At 47.1% G+C, this 22,870-nt stretch overlaps 1 protein-coding gene across 1 annotated transcript in view; it reads left to right on the top strand.

Moving 5' to 3' along the window:
* The window catches only part of SPHK1 (sphingosine kinase 1), a 231,694-nt gene that overhangs the window by 192,165 nt on the left and 16,659 nt on the right, over positions 1–22,870 (top strand). Inside the window, exon 4 of the mRNA XM_069654682.1 lies at positions 22,068–22,183. Coding sequence (XP_069510783.1) covers positions 22,068–22,183 — 116 coding nt within the window. The remainder of the gene's footprint in view (positions 1–22,067; positions 22,184–22,870) is intronic.

Here is a 22,870-nt window from a genome sequence, read left to right as displayed (position 1 = left end):
AATTTGTATAGGAACTCGGCGACAAGTAAACTGTATTCTTTTCTGGATGCCCTGTCTGATTTGTTGGTAAATTGGCTAGCCTTACATAACACCCATGTAATTCTTGTTGGTGATTTAAATTCATACTGTCTGGATGGTCGTAAAAATCATCATGTCCTTCAGGGGAAAAGTGGTGAGCCGTGTTTAAGGAATGGTGTCTGTCAATAGCAAATAATATTGTAGCGGGTGATTTGCCACCTAAAGTCACCTGTAAGAGAGGCGGGCAATCCTCAGTTATTGATTTATATAGTCCTATCGAAAGAGTTATTTGACAAATGCATCTCATTACGATTTGAGTGATCATAATTTTCTATGTGCCACATTTAAATGGGCACCCAATAAAAGGAAATTGAAAACCCACAGAGACCTGACAATTGATTGTGCAGGAACTAGAATTAAAAGGTTTTACAAAGGTGGTATAACCCTGGCGAAAGAAATTGAAGAGGTTGATGTTCTTACCTCAATGAGTGAATTAAGCACAGCCTGTTCAAGGTCCAATTTTAAGAATTTGTTGTGGGAACAAGAGATGTCTGAAGATCTGCAGCCATCTAGATTTACCCCAAAACATAGATTTGACCGAGAATTATGGACAAGGAAGAAAATCTATCGGCAACAATTGAGACAACTTTCCCTAACTCATATGGACGTTTGCAAGCTATACAAAAGAAAAGGTGAAGTCATTAGAAGTTATAAAAACCTGATGCGAAAACATAAGTACATGATGGTACAAAAAAAATGTGAATTGATATTGAATAAGCTATGTAAAAATGTTACACGTAACCTTTGGGCTTTTATCAATAATTTATGTAATCCTCAAATCAACCTGAAAGGGTGCAGGGCCATTGAGGCAGACTGGCACTTACATTGGCAAAAAATGAATGGGGAAATTAATCCACCCAAAGGCTGCTGTAAGCAGGTAGCTTGGGAACTCCAATTTGATAAAGCGAACATAGAGCAAGTGATTACAAATGCATCATCCTCTAGGGCTGTGGGCCAAATGGGTTGGCGAAAGCCACTTGGAAATTAAATAAAGAAATGTGTGCAACTTTGCTGGATATGTTGTTTAAGAATATATTCGAACAACGGTTAATGTCTGAAACATGGAAAGAATCATAGTACCGATTTTTTAAATGGGGAATCATGGGGATCCTTCAAATTATAGGCAGATAGCCTTGCTGGACTCTGATAGTAAAGTGCTTGCTTCTCTGGTTCTCAAAAAATTGGAAGCCTGGGTTCATGAAACAAACATATTAGAAAGGTTCCAGACTGGCTTTAGAAATGGGATGGCTACTACTTTGCATGGCCTAGCAATCACAGTTCTGAGAGAAAAGGTGTGGTCTTCCAATTTGGTCCCCAGTTCGATTTTTCTATGATTGATTTCTCAAAGGCTTTTGACACAGTCAATCGACACTTTCTGTGGCACAAATTGAAGAATTGGAAAATAATTATCAATTCTGGAATTTATCCACGAAGATGCTAGGATAAAATCAGACTAGACATTGAGGGAAATTTAACATATTCCATATGTACTACGAAGGGTTTATGCCAAGGATGTGTACTTGCTCCATGCCTTTTTAACCTACACCGATCTGGCCTGCAGGAAGCACTGCTAGTAGTATCATTAGTCAGCCCAAAAATTGGTAGTCGATCTACAAATTGGCTAGCTTATGCAGACGACTTGGCCCTCTTAGATATGACATTGATTGGGCTACAACATTTAACTAGGGGCCTTGAGCGTGTATGCTAAGAAAAATGAATTGATAATTACAAAAAAAGCTGCATAATTCAGTTCAGTAAAAATGGGAGGAAGAAAATTGGCTTTTGAAGGGAATTTATATGTAAGTAATGAGCATGGTTATTTATCTTGGTTTTTATCTGGTAGCCCATTCAAGTAAGGAGGATTGAAAAGAAAATTGACCAGTTGATTGATAGATAAAATGAAGAGAATCTATTGTATGTTTTGTAAATTCTATATAAAACCATTGATTGGAGTCTATATAGGAAAGGTTCTCCCAACATATTATATGGGATGGAGATTGATGTTTTATCGCATGGAATGCCGTGGGAGAGACTTGAGGACAGGATCTGGAAGGTCTTAGCCCTGCCACCTTCATTCCCCATGGCATAGTTGAGATATGAGTTAGGACGTTCATCGCTCAAATTTTGGTTCCAGTGGCAAATTGTGTTACTAATAAGTAAACTATACTCATCTATTGTAAACTCATTAAATGCATTCTTTAAGAATGACAATTAAACCCAGGCCACACAAACTGAATCCGATCATAATACATAACACAAAGCGGACTTATAACGGTGAAATCCATGTCCCTGCGAAACTGGTTTCAGCGTGCGCTCTCTAATGGGAGAAAAAGCTGGACAAAACAATACAAAAATGTGGCAGATCTTCACTGGGAGCATCACATAAGATAAATGATTGGTTCTCATTCATATTAGGCCAACACAGCTCTCAAATGAATACAATTAAACTGCGCCCTGGTAATAATAAACCCAGCGAAGGATTCTGGGCACACTGTAAATATTTCTGGAGGCCTGGGCCCGCAATAATCATGCATTTCCTATTGGCAGGCCTCATGATCTCAGATGACTCTCTTTTTTCCAGGTATGTTGAAGTAGCCTCACGGTCCCAGACTTAAAATCCCTGAAAGACATAACAGCTGTCATGTAAAAACATTGAGGCTCTTCCACTTGCCTCATGTAACTTTTACATGCCTAAACCAGGGGATCTTCAAATGGGGTGCCTCAGCACCAGATATCTAATTAGCTCATGAGTCAGAACAGCTCTATTGTTTCCCCAAACTCTGAGCCAATGGCTTACATGCTTGGCTGTGATAAGATCACTTAGAAACCTGCAGCCCAGTATCTGGTGCACTACAACGTTTTGAGCAGATTGGCGAAGCCCCAGTATTCTTTAATAAAAGGTGTTCTCTACCACCTGTATGGGTTCAATCTTGCCGTGTTCCCACAGCTCCATGCCATAAATAGCAACAGAGGTAGCTTTGCCATTGTAAGCATTCAGCAGCAGCTGAACCGTTTCTGCATTAAACATGGCCATGGCTCTGGGCACCCGCACAATAGCCAGTTGTAGTTTGCTTATTGATATGGGCCTCAGCCCTAAAGTTCAATGAAAATCTGACCCCCAAGTAGTCGGAACTATGCACCCTGGGGATTAAACCAACCTTGCTAAACATGGCCCGGAAATTGGGTTGGCGCTTCCCCCTACCAGGGCCGGCCTTAGGCATGGTAAGCCGGGCAACCGCTTGGGGTGCCATGCCCCCCCAGGGTGCCACTAGTACCCCCCCCCGCCGCGCCAGCCCCGAGGAGTCTTTCAAGGGCTCCCCCGAACTGGCGTAGTGGGAGAAGGCGCAGCAGGCGCCCTTTTGTTATTAAATGTGTCTGCGGTGGCAGGCGCATTTAATAAAAATAGGGCGCTTATGCTTTGCATCAGCACCCTATTCACATGATTACCTCCTCACTCCGACGCGGGAGCCAGGCGGTTTGCATTGGAATAGGGCGCTCATGCGAGGCGCCGGAGCGAGGAGGGTAACAAAATAAAATATGCACCACATCCTTGCCTACATTAACGCTGCCAGAAAGAAGCACTTGTCCCTTCGGGAGGACTTCACTGTGGTCACTGTGCGAAACTGACTGGGCAAAGCTCATTCGTCCATGGCTCCGACTGTGTGAATGTCCTTGGTGTCAGCTCTGCACTACATTTTATTGAATGACAAAGCAAAGCGTTCCTTCAAATAGTTTTTGTTTTCCGTTCCTTCTTGCTGGCCGCCCCTAAGCACTTTCTAGGTGGCGTGAGTAAAGCTGTTTGTTTATAAATGTCAGAGAGTTTACTGACTGGTAGCATGGGTTACTATCTGTGAGACCCTCTCCTTTTCTTTAGGGTGCTTTGCAGTTGTCACCTGCCCTGGGCTCATTTCAGGCTCATGGCATAATTATAATTTTTTTTTTGTTGTTATTTTTTTTAGAATGAATGGGCTCTCGACGGCCAAATTAAAATAGCACCGAAGTTCACCCACTTTGGCGTCCCAATAGATTAAGCGGTATGAAAACACTGCACTGCGTTTTGAATGCCTGTTTTCCCACTTTTCATTTTGATGGCTCTGTGGCCACCCTGGCGGTGTTTAGTGGTTAATAAATCTTTACGACTTGATTCCATCTGGGGAAGGACAGGCAGGCAGACCCCAACCCCGCCCCCTGTTGAAGAAGGGGCGCGTGGGGAGGGCGGGCTACCGCTAATTCGCCCAGGGCGCTGCTGCCGATGAGGCCGGCCTTGGCCCCTGCTACAGACCATGACAGCCGATTTTGGGGCATTAACTTTTAGGTCCAGTGAGCCCATAAATAAAGAATATTCCTCAATAAGACGCTGCAAGGATCTTGGGGTGCAGGCCAGCAAGACGCTGTCATCGGCATAGGCCAATATTGGTGCCTACAACCACTTGTGTATATGCGCGTTATAAATGACTTATCATATCAGACACCTATTGCCCAACCTAGGAGTATCTGGAGTGGATTTAAGTAAATGCTCATATAGACCATTTATATAAAGACAAAAGAACAGGGGGGGCAGCACACAGCATTGGCGCTCCCTATGCCCCCACCTGAAAATAGGCAGTACACCGTCCATATACCCCGCTCCTCACACAGTCCACCGTTGACGGGTGCAATCTTTTAAGAACACCTACCAAGGCACTTGAACAATTCATGGATCTGAGCACACAGCAGAGCTCATCACAATTGACCTTGTCAAATGCGGTGCTCAGGTCCATGAAGGCAAGGCAAATGGGCTCCTCCTTAATATACAGCGAGTGGGCCACCACCAGATAGAGGTTCAAGGCCTGCTCTGCAGTTCCAAAGCCTGGATTAGGGAAAGTTTTCTGCTGCCCTCCGCCCAAGACTCCAATCTCCCCAAAATGGCCCTCCCCAAGATCTTAAACACGGAGTCGCACGGGGAGATAGGTCTATATGACGCTGATAGTGCCCTCGGACCCTTTTTATAAATTGGATGAATGACTGCATGAGACCAAGTGGCGGGGTACATGCACCCTGCGCAAATAACATTAAACCCTGCAGCCAACATACATGTTAACTCCGATCATGATATTTAGTGACAGGAAGTAAGGCTGGTATTTTTTTTTTTTTTTAACCAATCTGGTTACGATTCTTGCTTAATCCAACCTTCTAATGCCTCATTCGCTAGATAATTGCAGAGATGGCAAGACTTGGAAGAATGTGGAACTCTGCGCAATTTGTGTTCTTCAGTCGATAGAAAAAAAGCAGGCAATGTGGAAAGACACATTTAAAACCAGGCCGGAAAAAGAGCAAGAATGAAATATGGAAGAGAGTATAAATGAAAACTCGAAGAATGATCGAGGCATACAAAAGAATGTATAGATGGACTGGAAGATAGAAAGAGGACGAAAAGGGAGAAATACCAAAGAAATGGAAGCTGGAAAGAGGAGCGAGATGGATAGAGCGAAAGAAAGACTGAAAGGAAGAGACACGGTAACGTCAAAGAAGGCGAGACAGAGTCGGAGAAGAAAGTGGGAGCAGGATATGAACAGTTAGATGCATGGACAGGAGGGTGGGGGAGCCAGGGCCTTGTGAATAAGTGTGCTCGGGGCAGTAGAAGGACAGTTGGTTGAGAATGAATGAAGGTCAACGTGGAGTACGTGTTAAATGGCACAGCATGGAGAGCTGCTGGTCATGAGGGCAAGCCTAGAGAAATAAATGGTGAAAAGTGGATTTAAGGATGAGTGCAGTGGGGGGGCGGGGCGGGGGGGGGCACAGGGGTCTGTTGCCCATATCTCGTCAGGTGGTGGGCTTGCGAAGAACAGGTACAGAGCATAGATGTGAAGGAGGCCTGTGCCAAAGAGGAGAGAAGCCGGCCGGTATAGACTGCTCTTTGGACAGGTGTAGCTAAGACTAGGAGAGGAGCAGTCCAGAGAGAGAGAGAGAGAGAAACGGGTAGGTATCGATTCCTATGTGAACAGGTATAGCTAAGACTAGCAGAGGACCCTTCCAAGGAGAGAAACCGGCAGGTATAGGTTCCTCCATGGACAAGTGTAGCTGAGAATGTAGTGGAGAGGAGCAGTCTAGGGAGAGAAGCCGGCAGGTACAGACTGCTATGTGGACAGGTGAAGCTAAGACTAGGAAAGGAGCAGAATAGGGAGAGAAACCAGCGGGTATAGACTCCTCTGTGGACAAGTGTACCTGAGACTACAGTGGCTATAGTGGAGAGGAGCAGTCTAGGGAGAGAAACTGGCAGGTACAGACTGCTCTGTGGGCAGGTGTAGCGGAGACTAGGAGAGGAGCAGTCCAGGGAGAGAAACTGGCAGGTACAGACTGCTCTGTGGGCAGGTGTAGCTGAGACTAGGAGAGGAGCAGTCTAGGGAGAGAAACTGGCAGCTACAGACTTCTCTGTGGGCAGGTGTAGCTGGGACTAGGAGAGGAGCCGTCTAGGGAGAGAAACTGGTGGGTACAGACTGCTCTGTGGGCAGGTGCAGCTAAGACTATAGTGGAGAAGAGTCTTCTAGGGAGAGAAACCGGCAGGTACAGACTGCCCTGTGGACAGGTGTAGCTGAGACTAGGAGAGGAGCAGTCTAGAGAGAGAAACCGGCAGGTATAGACTGCTCTGTGGGTAGGTGTAGCTAAGACTATTAGAGGACCAGTCTAGGGAGAGCACCGGCAGGTATAGACTCCTATGTGGACAGGTGTAGCTAAGACTAGGAAAGGAGCAGTCTAGGGAGAGAAACCAGCGGGTATAGACTCCTCTGTGGACAAGTGTACCTGAGACTACAGTGACTATAGTGGAGAGGAGCAGTCTAGGTAGAGAAACTGGCAGGTACAGACTGCTCTGTGGGCAGGTGTAGCTGAGTCTAGGAGAGGAGCAGTCTAGGGCGAGAAACTGGCAGGTACAGACTGCAACTCTGTGGGCAGGTGTAGCTGAGACTAGGAGAGGAGCAGTCTAGGGAGAGAAACTGGCAGGTACAGACTGCTCTGTGGGCAGGTGTAGCTGAGACTAGGAGAGGAGCAGTCTAGGGAGAGAAACTGGCAGGTACAGACTGCACAGTGGACAGGTGTAGCTGAGACTAGGAGAGGAGCAGTCTAGGGAGAGAAACTGGCAGGTACAGACTGCTCTGTGGGCAGGTGTAGCGGAGACTAGTAGAGGAGCAGTCTAGGGAGAGAAACTGGCGGGTACAGACTGCTCTGTGGGCAGGTGCAGCTAAGACTATAGTGGAGAGGAGCCTTGTAGGGAGAGAAACCGGCAGGTACAGACTGCTCTGTGGGCAGGTGTAGCTTAGACCAGGAGAGGAGCAGTCTAGGGAGAGCACTGGCAGGTATAGACTCCTATGTGGACAGGTGTAGCTAAGACTAGGAAAGGAGCAGTTTAGGGAGAGAAACTGGCAGGTACAGACTGCTATGTGGGCAGGGGTAGCTGAGACTAGGAGAGGAGCAGTTTAGGGAGAGAAACTGGCAGGTACAGACTGCTCTGTGGGCAGGTGTAGCTGAGACTAGGAGAGGAGCAGTCTAGGGAGAGAAACTGACAGGTACAGACTGCTCTGTGGGCAGGTGCAGCTAAGACTACAGTGGAGAGGAGCAGTCTAGGGAGAGAAACTGGCAGGTACAGACTGCTCTGTGGGCAGGTGCAGCTAAGACTACAGAGGAGAGGAGCAGTCTAGGGAGAGAAACTGGCAGGTACAGACTGCTCTGTGGGCAGGTGCAGCTAAGACTACAGTGGAGAGGAACAGTCTAGGGAGAGAAACTGGCAGGTAATGAGGAGGTTGGGAACCAGTTGGTATAGTGAGAGCATATTTGCTGCTCTAGTGCATTCATATGTAAGGTACATAGGGGGGGGGGCTTAGACACAATGGTTCTAAAGGGGGCCTTGGACCCCATCAAAGAAGCACCTCAGGATATCATATCACCAAAAGGCAAGGTACCTCCCCAGTGTCACGAAGAAAGGGACCCAGCAGTAGCCCCAGGCTGCCCCTCCCAGCCCCTCGTTCAGTACAATGCCCATCAGAGCACTGCATTGGCCCTCCACCATACCCCTAAATATCCCACCCTCTCTCACCTCGGCCATGCCACATCCAGCAGGTGGACAAGGTAACCAGAAGGATTCTAGCAGCAGCCGGGAGTGCCTTGGAATTGCGGGGCCCTGGGCGGCAAATGTGTGGCCCTCCTACTCTGAATATGTCCTGACATCAAAGTAAGAGTCTTTCATACTCGAGGGCATCTTGGAAAATACATTAAAAGGAGTTGCCAAGAAGTAAACCAAGAGACCAATAAGTATTTAAAAAAGATCTGGGAGCCCCTCTAGTGAGAACGACCAAATAACCTGTTCTATGGGTAGGCTCCCACTTGCGAGGGTCTGCAACCACGTACCTGTCGCAGATGCTGAATATCAATTTGCACATCTGGGCACTCCTGACCCGAAATCCTAGCAAATTCTCCTCTGAACAAGAGTCCAAACAGCAACCCCACTTAGACACATGAGCGTTGTGATTTCCGGTATATGAATTGTCCCATTATTATTAAATATGGGGCAATAGCGTGTGAGGCTTTTTTGGAGTAGCACACACTGAGCTGAATCACCTCATTTCGGTAGACAAGGCATAGTCCTATGGCTTGTTTTGCCCAGGAGCACACACTTTGGTTAAGTGGCAAAGCGGGGATTTGAGACCAGACTGCAGATCACATCTTCCCAGCTGTAGATGGTTGAAATATTGTTTGTGATTTGTCTTTTTGCAACTTTGCTTTGAAAACATCATAAGACTGGAACGCAGAGGAAAACGATTGTGTGTTGCTAACTGAATTCAAGTCTTGTTTTTGCAGCAGTTTCATGATTGCTTTAATTTTTATGGTGTATATAGATTTTGCTCTGTTGTCCGAACTAGTAACATGCAGTTCGTTTCGAAAGGAGAAGAGGATTTTTTTGAATGTCAAAAGAAATGTTACTCAAACATTGTTTTTAAGAGTTATTTTTAAAATTCAAATCAAGGAGCATACCTAGCGGATGTCTCCTGCTGTGACTGCCCCATCTGCCCTAGACAGAATCCATGACCAGGCGCCCTTGGAACCTGCAAAGTGCCACACTGCAGGATTGCCATATAGTGGCATCTAAGCAGAACCTAAGTACTTAATGCATGTGTGCAGGTCTTCCAATCTTAACATCAGTGCAGTGCAGTGCCAAAACAAGAGAAAACAACCTTTTCACTCTCCAGGCCATCAGCATCTCGTCCCACACCCTGCACCTAGCCATGACACACTTGCCCTCTCCACCTTTCTTCCGTCACCCCAATGTTTGGCTTCCAACAATACCCATTACAGAAGGGGGGAAAAAGCATGTGCAAATCAGGCTTGGTTCCACCCCAAAGAGGCAGTCCAGCCCGAACTGATAGGTCACATCCCTTCTGTAGGAGAGCGCAAGCTTCCCCAGACATGTTTCGGCAGCATCATCAGTGAGAAGTAGCTTGGGTCTCTAGGCCCGGCAGGCTCGGGACCCACATCTGGGCATACCCGTTCCACTCGGGGTGACCTATGCAAAACAAAGGAGACGATGGCTGGAAGGTTTGGACTTAATCCTAACCTTTGGCAGTGCTCTGGGTAACCCTCCAGGCCATAGTTCTTCACCAGCCAAGCCATTACAGAAGGGGGAAAACCATATCCATACTCCACTGTAAAAAATGTACTTGAAACGTATACACAAGTATTCAGACAAATATGTGCATATTTTGGGGAATATGTTAAGCAAAAAGCCTGCAGAGTTAGCTTCCTCCATCTTGAATGGAACGCTGCAAGTACCAGAATGCAATTCAGCACTCTGTGGGCTTTGTGAATGCAATGTTCAAAACTTAAAGGTTGACATGAGATAATGTGCAAAAAGGTAACCTGGTTGTTTTCATTATTTGACAAAGGCATGTTTCATATGGAACGTCAGGAAAATGTGACATTCTACCAACCAAAAAATAACGCTTTTTGATGTGCCAAATAAGAGCATATGAAAATAAGGGAGGTGGTAGATAGTATAAAAAAAGTTTGTCTAACATATTTTGACTTGATAGAAGACGGCCAACTGCTGCCTTGTTCTATGAGAAAATAATGTCCCTTTTTGTGCAGCTCTTATGCATCTTGTCCAAAACAATGGTTACATAAAAGAGCCATCTCTTGTATAAATAACTTCCACTTTAAATGCTGTTACTTATCAATCTGTTTCGGCAAAGTATTCTCGAGGTCCTAGTGGGTGTTGGGTATTTGTCTCCAGAGCACCACCCAATGTTGAGAGGTGACAGCACAGCCTCGTTGTCTCAGGCAGAAAAGAGCCACCTCCCTGGAAGGAACACAACTCCTCTAGAAAACAATCTGTATTACGTGGCAGCTGGTGCCTGCACCCCATGAGGGCAGAACCCTGGGCGACTGCACAGACTGTCCATGTCTAGGGCCGGCCTGGAGCAGCAGCAAGGAATGGCAAGAACGCAAGTAGATGCTTGTAGCACAGGAGCGAGGGTGTAGGACTCGGCAGGCAGTTATGAGCTCCCCTCTAGATAGACAAGGTGCAATAAATGGAGAGAAGTAGGGACGGGAGAGTGGTAAGGCCTGTGGAAATGGGGGAAGAAGCAAGCACCCTAATATGTGTCCCAAACTGGCTACCATTTTACAATTCAAACTTGCTCTTCTGTGTATGGTACACGTGAGTGGACTAGCAGTGCTTGACCGCACCAACAGAAAGTGGAATGTGGAGACTAGTGCACAGCAGAGGCTGTGGGTGCGAGGGCCACCCCTTTAGAGTTGGGGTTTAGGACAGGGATGCCTCCCTTCGTGATTGGCTTCTGGCTGCATGTTTTCCCCACTGGTAAACTGAGTATCAGATGGCTAGGGGAGGGGTGCTAAGCCACACGAGCAGAAGACAGTGGTATTGGGGGAGGTCCAGCAGGGAGTGGCAAGGGGGGAAAAGCATTTGTGTCTGCAATGGGATGGGGACTAAACAGTTGATTGCCGCCGGCACTCAAATGCACGCAAAAGGCCTGAATTGGGGATCACCAAGCACCCCACTAGGTAGGCATGACTGAGCACACAAGGCTTTCTCCTGGGAGCTCCAGGTTGCGAATGGGTGTGGAGGGAGTGTTGTGGCTGTTGTCTGTGTCCTGAATAATGACCCGGGTGATGCACTGCAATCAATCTCCACTCCGAATTCTGCAGCCATGATTGTCTCATTGACTCCACAGGGGACTGTTCTCCCTGGCTACGTGCGTCACAAAACGAAGGCATTGTCCTAGGCAATCGCAATCGATACAACCTGGAGATCATGTGATGCAGAGAAAGCACTGGGAACAGGATCGGGGCATCAGCCCCCCTCCAGATGGGCAAGCTACTGAGTAAAGCGCTGGAAAGCCCCAGTGGTAACAGTGGCACTTGAAACACAAACGGGAGTGCCAAGGAAAACCATTTGGTTCAGAATGAAGACGCAGGGGCGCCAGTCATGGGCTCGTCTTCTAAGGCGCCTCAAGGCTCGTGCTTTTCGAGTTTGGTTTTGAGGTTGACTGATTGATGGGCCAAATTCTGAAGGTACAGTGTTTAGTCCCGCTCCTTGTTCAAGACCAGGAAATGTGGTTGGACGTCTCTGGAATTGCCACCAGAAAATGCCCGGCTAATTGTTCCTCCTCTATGGCATTTTCAGTGACATTTAACCAATTGGGCCTCCAGTGCAAGGAAGAGCGAAAAATGAAATGGCTGAAGTTCTGTTGAAAACTAGCTTTGGCAAAGCAAGGGGTTGTTGGCTGTTGTACAGGTATTTTGGCATTTGTCAGGCACTTCTATCACATGACCTGGTACTCGCACCATTTTCCAGATATTGCATATTTATAGTCGGGCAGTACGATTATGGCAGTACAGGGCAAAATGCCCATCTGATGCCTAGACAAAAATGGATAGTCTTGCCAATGCTTGTTTTGAAATATACGGATGATACCTAGTTATGGTCAGGGTTTCTGGATCAGATATCACACCGCAGAGAAACTAAGACACTGCCCTGCACTGCAAAAAGAAATTGGTTGGTGGAAAATACCTAAAAAGATGAAGCTAGTGACACTGTGGTGTCGACCGTAGATGTCAACGTGAATTCATAGAATCCTGATATTGGTTTTATTACTGTACACATATTTTGTACCTAACGATTTTAAGATATCAAGATCAATGTGGATATTAATGTACATTTTGTTTTAATGTTTTGTATTGTGAAAATTGTACTGTAATGGAGATTTATCTTCCGAATAAAGTTAATGATGATGATGAGAATCCTACAGTTTGACCTTCCTCCTCGGCCATTCCCCAACCCCACTTCCAGGAGTCCAGAATATTGTTATCTTGTTGGACACACAAATCTCCATGGATGCATAGGTCTCTTCAGTTGTCAAAACCTGACTTTTCAACTTTAGAAATTGAGACGTGTTGTCACGTGTATTGCCACTTCTTAATTTCTCTTACAGGGGCACAGTGTTAATGCACTCGTTTCCTCCCACCTGGATTTTGTCATTATCATGTATCTTGCACACTCTGGACTGCAGGCACAATAACCATCCATCAGAGTACAGTGGCTAGGCTGCCGTTGAAACTACACACATTTGAATACGCGACCCCAGGCTTTGACTCTTTATTAGCTACTGATATCCCGTTGCGTTGCCTTCTTGTTCAATCGTCATCAACCAAGTGCTCTCACTTGTTGGGAATGGGACGAGAAAGATACAGATGTAAAGTAATGAAGATTACGGGTAGGTAATCGGGGCATTACTTTAGTCCTTGTGTTTGGTACAGAGGGCCTTGTACTCAGAAAAACCCACACTCCTTTCACATTTATTGAAGCATTGTAATCCCACCAGATAATTAAAATCTGAAGTTACTCTTTCCCTGGCAGTACCTACATTTTTGAAAATAATCCTAGGTGGTTGGCAGTTTCGCAGTGCCCACCGCAAAGAAACGGAGCAATCTTCTGGCTCAGCTGAGGAATCACATGGCCTCTACCATTTTAAACTAGTTCCGGAAAAGCAGCATTGTCAGTTGCAACTTCCATCTTGATTTATCCTTTGTTTTGTTTACTTGCACTGTCTATAATCATCACCTCACTAACGCCATGATGCCCTCTTCTAAGCTCTATAAATCCCAAATCAAACATTGGAAATGGCTCTTGCCATGGGTATTGGCTTCCCCATTAGATCTAGAGTTGAGAGCATGAGGAGGCAGCCATGCCAATCTTACATGGCTGGACTGGAAGGTGTTAGCAACCTGGAGACAAGCAGGGCGAAGGTACATGCACAGGCAGTACATGTATTACAATTCATTGTTGATACTGTACAGGGAGCAGAGGCTGAGGGGTGTTGTAGCGAGACACTGTCCCTTTTAGAACATGTGAAAGGGCACGGGGTGGAACAAGTGGGGGAAAATGAGGGAAGTAGAAAAGAAGGGGCAGAATTAGGAAGAAGTAGAAGAAGCTACTGTTTAATCAAGGCTGATGATCCACACGTTCCAGGTAAGCATCCGTTATTCCATTCCAATGGGTAGCAACTGGCGATGAGTGACGAATCCGCACTACACTGCACTTCGCATTGATCCTCCACGCAGCAGCCGCTGACCTGTGGCCAGGGAGGCCCAGCAGATCCCGATGAAGTGGGCCTCCAACAACCTGTGCTATACGCCGAGATGCACCTGTATGCAGGAGACACTGCCCTGTGGTCCTGAGATCCAGCAAATTGTGCTGCAGCGGTCCTACAGCAAAACGCGTACCCCAACGAGGATGCACACAAAACTGCAACCACCCAGCGGCCCAACTCATCCGGCTGTCACAGACCGCCAGCAGTTACACATATCCCGGCAACATGACCGCACCTACACCTGGAGGCATAGCGCATCCTCAACTATCCCACGAGTCCGTGCCCTACATACTCACGAAGTAAGAAGTCATGGGCATGACACCATGCCCCTTCCTACAATATAAGTGCCTTCAAAGTACAGCTCCCTACAAATTAAGTGCCTCCACCACACCATGCCCATCAGTAAGGCCAAGGCAGTTACGCCCCCAACACTAGGCCTGGTGCTTTTCCCAGCATGCAAGGTTCGTCCATAATCAGGCCTGTGGCCCAACGAGGACAGGCCGCCCCAGGATGTCACCCACAACAAGAGGCCCAGTCATCAATCCAATACACACCATCCACCCACAAGGAGCATTCCTGTGACACGTGCCTCCAGCTGCGACAAGCGTAACTCGCCCCCTGAAAACCCAGGGTCTCTCCTTAGACGCCACTGCAGCGCATTGCCCGCCCAGCCACCAGATCATGATGGAAGGAATTGATGTTGGCCTCCAACCTCTGCAAACCTCAGGAGCCAGGACTGCATTCCTCAGGAAGCCACAACAACTATTCCAATTACAGCTGCAACATGATAATGAAACACAACTGGTGTATTTGTAGAGCAAATGTTCACTCCTGGAGGGTCATTTTGGTGCTATTGACAGATAGCAGATGTTTAGTGTTAACCAACTTAATGGAACTCATTTTATCGTCCTTGGAAGAATGAAGGGCTGAGTGGACCTGCTGGGATTCGAACCTGTGACCATGAGGACAAACACAGGCCCCTATGGGGGATGCATTAACCTACTGAGCCACAGAACAGACTCATAAAGGGCCCCAGTGGGCAGAATGGATAGCGGAATTCAGTGACTTCATCCAAGTTGTGGGTGATGATCAGACACTGCCATTTCCAATATCTTCACGAATCTGGCAGGTAAAGAGATCAAAGCAATACAAAAGGCAATTCCAGAAGGGGAAGGGGCAACATGTGATGCGCTTGGCTAGGTGCTCAACAAAACAATCAATCATACAGCCAAATGGAGACTACAAGAAATTTGTATTCAACCAATGAACACAACAACCCCATGAACCCAACAAATTCATAACAAGATTGCGACAGAAACTGTTTCACTGTCAATTTGCAAACTTCTCCAATGAGGCCATCCGACTCCGGATCATCGAGGGATGCACCTCGTCCACTTTCAGGAAACAACGGCTGAAGAGGCCCCTACCACTGGATGACAAAGGAAAAGTGATTGTTCAGTGCAAGCGTCCAGGACCTTTGACAACTCGCAGATGACAGTGAGACCACCCCTATCGACCATACGCTCAACAAGCTCGACAGTCCATCAGGACATCAAGAATGTGCTACAGATGCAGGTTTGCTTTCCCACACACAGCAGTCTGTCTGGCAATCAACCAACAATGCACCAACTGTGGCAGAGAGGGACATTTTCAGACAGTTGCGGAGAAGGCAGGCCATTGCCTGCCACAAAATCAAACCCCACAACCACGTGGAGAACTCCTGGGAGGACTCCACAGAACACCCAATGGAAGACGGCCCATGTTCCATCTCAAGGGTCATGTAGATTCAGAAGAACAATGGAAGACATACCTGACTACGAAGCCGATCAATGTGAGGAACAATTCATCCCATACACAGGACACATGGACCAATATGAAAGAGCTTTCAAGGGCAAGGTAAGCTGAAGGGATTGATTGTGAAATTACACAACAATTAAATAGTATGTCCCGTACCCCAACACCCCCGGAGAGTTGGGTTCCACCTACAACGTACGGTCTCACAGGAGATATGCCAGCTACTGCAACATGATATCATAGAGCGAGCTGGCGGCCTGACTCCCTAGATTTCATCTGTGGGGGTTGTGCCCAAGGAGGGCGGTCGAATTAGACTGTGCGTAGACATGAGAGTAGCCAACACTGCGATCCAATGAGAAAGGCATCCAGGACCAAACTTGGAGGACATGATTGTCCAACTGAACAGGGCCACAAGGTTCTCTCGCTACACCCCCACCTCAAAGGAGATAACCTTCGCCACGAAGGATGGGCTGTTCAGATACAAACACCTAAATTCTGGGATTTCCTCAGGGGGTGAAATTTTCATGGAGGCCATCTGGTAAGTAATCCTAATAAAGTCAGCGTTGAACAATAGTGACGATCTCCTAGTTTACAGCACATCCCAAGAGGAACATTAACGGGCATTAACAGCAGTCTGCACAGCCCTCCAGAAAACAGGACTGACTCTCAATTTGACAAGTGTGATATCAACAAGCAGGACCTCTGGTTCTTTGGTCACATCTTCTCGGATGAAGGAATAAGGCTGGACCCAGAAAATGTCTGCATCGTTAACAAGCTGGCAGCTCCCACCTAAATCTCTGAAGTCAGGTCATTCCTGGGCATGGCTGGTTATTGAGCCAGATACCTCTGATGAAACAAGAATGGAACCACTATGATGTCTACTAAAAAAAAGACTTGGTAATCCAGTGGTGAGAGAAATGCCATACGGAGTTTGATGACATCGAGAGTGCTCTTGCTACAGCCAAGCAGCTAGCATACTTGCAAGATTATCCTTGGCCTCAAGCCCAGGGACCGTATATCTCCAGCCCTAAATCTCTCCACTGGCTCCCATTGGCCACGAGGATGAAATTCAAGACCCACTGCATCATCCACAATGCTTTCTGGGGCCTGGGACCACGCTATCTCCAACTTTCTTTCCCTAAATACTTCTCTGCTAGAGCCCTCTGCTCCTCTAACTCCAACTCTGCTTTGTTCTCTTGCTGTGATTTCAGTGATATTACTGTCATGTGATTGACTCCCACAGTCTGTTTGATGACACACTTCATCTGCGCCAGGATTCGATTTGGTTTGTTGTGTGCACGCTTATAACTGCTTCAATGAATCAACTCTCTGCTTGTGAGACACTTCTCCAAGTAGAGAGTGGGGGACAGGTCCATTTCCTCGGCTGGTGCCTCTCTTTGGAACAGCCTCCCTGCCCCTCTCAGACTTGAGTCGGTCCTCCTTAAGTTCTGGAAACCTCTCAAAACTCTCCTTATCTTTACCGCTTTCCCTTCCCTGCTGAGATTGTTCTCCCCCTGATCTGCTGTGCCAGGAGGCAGGGACATGTGTAACGTGGGACCAAGCTAGGTCCCTGACCCGGGAACCCATACCACAGCTAAGAAATTAGAGACTCAGTAAGGGGGAGCCTGAAGGCCTGAAGGCCTGATTGTTATCTGCTGGACCATCTGTTGTACTCATCTGCCAAGTAGGTCAAATTTCATTTATTGTAGACCACTTTGTCTTTTAAGTTACCGTTGCTCCCCACCCCTTGAATCATCTGAGACCAAAACAATTGTAACCCTTCTCGCCCGGTGCCCTTCTGACACTGCGCTATCCACACTTTGAACTTTTTGTTTTATTTAAGGGGCGGATGCTGGGGATGGGACACTTGAGACTTGAGGTTATAAAGGTGGGGGAAATATGCACCTAGACAATGTTTTTGTGCATATATGTTTATTTATTTATTCAATTAAATGTCCGTGTCCTATGTTGTCAGAACCCCATTTACATTACCCCCAATCGCTGGTGGCATGTTTTATGCATGTCATCCCTCTACGCCCCAACATCCACCTTTCGGCGTGTCTATGGCATAATACTTCAAATCGCAAGGCAGCATCCAACACGTACCTGCATTTCAGCACACCCTGCAAGCAGGGTTACTAAAGGGCAGGCACAGTTGTGTGCAGACACCAGAAGCATGTCCCAGGGACCTGGGATTCAGTTGTGTTTCAGGCTTGGCTATGTCCAGTGTTGTATCACTTTTGGGTGGCTGTGGCAGGCTGCCTCTCGGTGGATCATGATTCGGGGTGTCTGTGGGTATACAGAGTCCCCAGCAGACTGGCATGTGTGGGCATTTTAGAAAAGGGAATGTATAGTGATATTTCAGCGAAAGACGGTGCGTGATCAATCATGCTACCCAAATTCCTTTCCTTGGTGGCACCTGTTCTGTTTTACATCTGAATAGAGCGGGTGGGGGGAGTACTGATTCATTACAAGTCTGCAAGGTTTCTGTTTGTGCATGATATCTGGAGGTTGCACAATGCTATCTGGTTGTGTATGCGTTGGACATATGTAATGTGTGTACATTGATGTAGCAGGTAATGTGTTACATGCATAGCACAACTGTTTTAAATGCCATGTAACTTACCAAGGCGCCAGGTGAGACGAGGCACCCGGCTCGCCAGGATTCTTGTAATATGTGTCATTTCAAGAAACTTGGAACAGACGTTGTGATCTGAAGATTGGCATCGCATGCCATGTAAATGATTATGCTGTGCTTCACGTCACGATTGCCAAACAGGTGTTCTGGGCCGTGGGTGGGACAAAGGCCACCTGGATGCAATCCAGTGATACAATCATGTTGGATAAGGCTGGTAAAGCAAAACAAAGAGGTGATGGCTGGAAGGTTTAGAATGAATCTTAAACCTCTGGCAAAAGCTCTGGGTAACCCTCCAGACCATCGTTCTTCATTCTTCACTTGCCAAGCCATTACACAAAGGGGAAAGACCATATGCAAATCAGGCTTGGTCCCACCCCCAAAACAGCAGTCTGGCCAGAACTGCTGGGTCACATCCTTTCTGCACAAGACCACAAGGTCTTAAATTAAGAGGCAGTTTTAAAAAAAAACAACCTCATAAAAAATCGATTTAGAAAAACCGCTCTGTGACCGCACGGAGAAGTCTTTCTAAATTTTACTGTTGGGCCCTTGCGATGCACACGAGTGCGCGCAGGGGCTGACAGGGAGAAGAGCCAAGTGTATTTGTGTGTTGGGTGTTTGAGTAGGTTTTAAAATTGGCAGCGTCTTGGGTGAGGAGGGGATTTTGAGATAATCCCATCAGACGGGGGACAGGGGGTGGGCGAGGGAATGTGTTTTTCTTTTCGTTTTATGTAGGGCACATAAAATCTACAAATTAACAAGGGGGTCCTGGGAGTCCCTCTGCCAGACATTAGTCCTGGTTGCGAGAGACATACCCAGAGTCTTTAGCTCACTATCTTTCATAGAGAAGAAATATCCCAAACATATCAGTCTTTGTCCTGCCCTGGGGCAGTCCAGCACCGAAATGCTAGTCAATTCTCCTCTGAACAAGAGTACCAACAGAAACCCCAGACACGTGTTTCGGTCTGGTTGGACCTCATCAGTAGGGTGGATCTGTGCCTCTCTAAGAATAGTGAGCAAGGGGTCCACGTCTGGATTCCCCTAGTAACTTAGGGTGAGACCCAAAGTTACTTAAATATGCAAATTAACAAGGGGGTCCTGGGAGTCCCACTGCCAGACATTAGTCCTGGTTGCGAGAGACATACCCAGATCCACCCTACTGATGAGGTCCAACCAGACCGAAAAACGTGTCTGGGGTTTCTGTTGGTACTCTTGTTCAGAGGAGAATTGCCTTGCATTTCGGTGCTGAACTGCCCCAGGGCAGGACAAAGACTGATATGTTTGGGATATTTCTTCTCTGTGAAAGATAGTGAGCTAAAGACTCTGGGTAAGTCTCTCGTAACCAGGACTAATGTCTGGCAGAGGGACTCCCAGGACCCCCCTTGTTAAATCTGCATATTTAAGTAACTTTGGGTCTCACCCTAAGTTACTAGGGGAATCCAGACGTGGACCCCTTGCTCACTATTCTTAGAGAGGCACAGATCCACCCTACTGATGAGGTCCAACCAGACCGAAACACGTTTCTGGGGTTTCTGTTGGTACTCTTGTTCAGAGGAGAATTGCCTTGCATTTCGGTGCTGGACTGCCCCAGGGCAGGACAAAGACTGATATGTTTGGGATATTTCTTCTCTGTGAAAGGTAGTGAGCTAAAGACTCTGGGTAGTAACCAGGACTAATGTCTGGCAGAGGGACTCCCAGGACCCCCCTTGTTAAATCTGCATATTTAAGTAACTTTGGGTCTCACCCTAAGTTACTAGGGGAATCCAGACGTGGACCCCTTGCTCACTATTCTTAGAGAGGCACAGATCCACCCTACTGATGAGGTCCAACCAGACCGAAACACGTGTCCCACGTGTCTGGGGTTTCTGTTGGTACTCTTGTTCAGAGGAGAATTGCCTTGCATTTAGGTGCTGGACTGCCCCAGGGCAGGACAAAGACTGATATGTTTGGGATATTTCTTCTCTGTAAAAGATAGTGAGCTAAAGACTCTGGGTAAGTCTCTCGTAACCAGGACTAATGTCTGGCAGAGGGACTCCCAGGACCCCCCCTTGTTAAATCTGCATATTTAAGTAACTTTGGGTCTCACCCTAAGTTACTAGGGGAATCCAGACGTGGACCCCTTGCTCACTATTCTTAGAGAGGCACAGATCCACCCTACTGATGAGGTCCAACCAGACCGAAACACGTGTCTGGGGTTTCTGTTGGTACTCTTGTTCAGAGGAGAATTGCCTTGCATTTCGGTGCTGGACTGCCCCAGGGCAGGACAAAGACTGATATGTTTGGGATATTTCTTCTCTGTGAAAGATAGTGAGCTAAAGACTCTGGGTAAGTCTCTCGTAACCAGGACTAATGTCTGGCAGAGGGACTTCCAGGACCCCCCTTGTTAAATCTGCATATTTAAGTAACTTTGGGTCTCACCCTAAGTTACTAGGGGAATCCAGACGTGGACCCCTTGCTCACTATTTTTAGAGAGGCACAGATCCACCCTACTGATGAGGTGCAACCAGACCGAAACACGTGTCTGGGGTTTCTGTTGGTACTCTTGTTCAGAGGAGAATTGACGTGGACCCCTTGCTCACTATTTTTAGAGAGGCACAGATCCACCCTACTGATGAGGTGCAACCAGACCGAAACACGTGTCTGGGGTTTCTGTTGGTACTCTTGTTCAGAGGAGAATTGCCTTGCATTTCGGTGCTGGACTGCCCCAGGGCAGGACAAAGACTGATATGTTTGCGATATTTCTTCTCTGTGAAAGATAGTGAGCTAAAGACTCTGGGTAAGTCTCTCGTAACCAGGACTAATGTCTGGCAGAGGGACTCCCAGGACCCCCCTTGTTAAAACGGCCACATAAAATCGGCTGACAAAAATCTGTATTTTGTTGGGAGACCTACAAAGAGCAAAAAAATCACATAGAACTGATCACAAGCACACCCGGGATAATGCTGGTAAGGTATAAAACAGCCCACTGATCCATGTCCTTTCCCCTTGAAAAGGGGATGTAGCCCTCAACCCATCATAGAACCGACCACAAGCATCCCCACTGCTGGTAATACCGGCAAATCTCGGCATCCTATGGGACTCCATGGAATGGGGATTTACCGGCATTTCCGCCACCTGGAATCTACCAGTAATTCTGGCAGACCTAGTGGCGGAAAGGGTTTTACAGTTTGCCGGTATACCGCTGGTAATACCAGCAAACTTGTAATGAGGACCATTGACCGCATACAAGGACCACCAGACCTATCTAGTGTGCCTATTTATACTGTGCGGGCGTACTGCAAAACTTGGCTCGTGTTCTCGGCATGGTCATTGCTCCTACATGTCAAATGTTGGGACTGCCTCTGAAAACCATTTAATCATTATAATTCTAAACTGTACCTTGGCCCAACTGTTAACAAGGCACAAGTGCCCATGGCTTCTGGGGCGTACACAAGGCCTCTTTTATAATACATGTACTACTCTTGGCAAAGATGGCCTCAAGCAATTGCAATATCGCACACAAACCTTTTACACCAAGCCCAGACCTATTATTTTTTTTATGTTTCTCATGGAATGGCACTTACAAAAGAGAAAATATAATTTAATTTATAAAAATGTCATTCAAAAAGTGGTGCTTGTGTATAGAATGAGAAATAGTAAAAACATGTCTGTGTGAAAGGAAAAATCAAACTTAATTGTGGGCGATGCTTCTCTGGTGACATCCTTTCATATTTAGTGGGGTGTACTACTGAACCCTCCGTTGTGAATGGCTGACATAGCTGACAGTGTTGCTAGTGAGTGGAAGCAAACCGACAGGTTTGCAGTGTAAGCGGTAGAAATCAGTGTGGTAATCCAGCACCTTGCTCCATGTGGCAGTGGGAGATGTAATCATTGTGGGCGCTGTGCCAAGATGCTACCTCTTGTAACTCCTTTGGTCTTTGCAGGTGGTTAATGGGCTGATGGAGCGTCCAGACTGGAGTTCGGCCATCAAGAAACCCCTCTGCATTCTGCCTGCAGGCTCTGGGAATGCCCTGGCTGCCTCGGTCAACCACTACTCTGGGTAAGGAGCAGAAGACCTCTGGTCCATGAGCATACGTTTGGGCAGTGTGGGTATGCCGAATGTGGGTACACCCGAGGAAGGTATGGGGTAGTAATAAGACAGAGCAAGGGGAAAGCTTGAAGCCCATCTAAGGGCTTTGTGTCCAGAGTAGCATGGACATGTGCAGACTGGATTTGTCTAGCGGGTCGTTTTCGATGGTTAAACCTCATGGATCCGATCCACAGAAAAGTTACTATAAGTAACAATGGCCTATCCTTAATTCGTCCTCATCCTGGAAAGGGCTATTCTGTTGACCAAGACGTCACTACGAGCAACTCTTACTCTTAGAAGGTCCATCAGAATGACCATATTAAGGTCTTTGTGAAACAGCCTCTTTGTCTCCATGTCTCTGGACTCACTCATGAATGGGATTCATACATCTAACTACCCACTATCTAACTGCCTTTGACACGGTCAACCATGCCATCCTGCTCAACCATCTCTGTGATAACCTGGGTATCAGGCCCTGGCTTGGCTGACCTCTTTCCTCTCCGATCGACCCTCCTAGGTCCAACCAGGGTCCTTCCTCTCCTCTATCTCTCTCTCTCTACCTGTGGTGTTCCAGAGGGGTCTACCCTCTCTACATGGCTGTTCAACCAATACCTGGCACTTCTTGCCAACCGCATTGCTGCTCTCTGCCCCAACTTT

The sequence above is a fragment of the Ambystoma mexicanum genome, chromosome 3q (assembly GCF_040938575.1).
Source record: "Ambystoma mexicanum isolate Mex_15411 chromosome 3q, UKY_AmexF1_1, whole genome shotgun sequence".
Classification (NCBI taxonomy): Eukaryota; Metazoa; Chordata; class Amphibia; order Caudata; family Ambystomatidae; genus Ambystoma; species Ambystoma mexicanum.
This window is presented reverse-complemented; position numbering and strand designations above follow the sequence as displayed.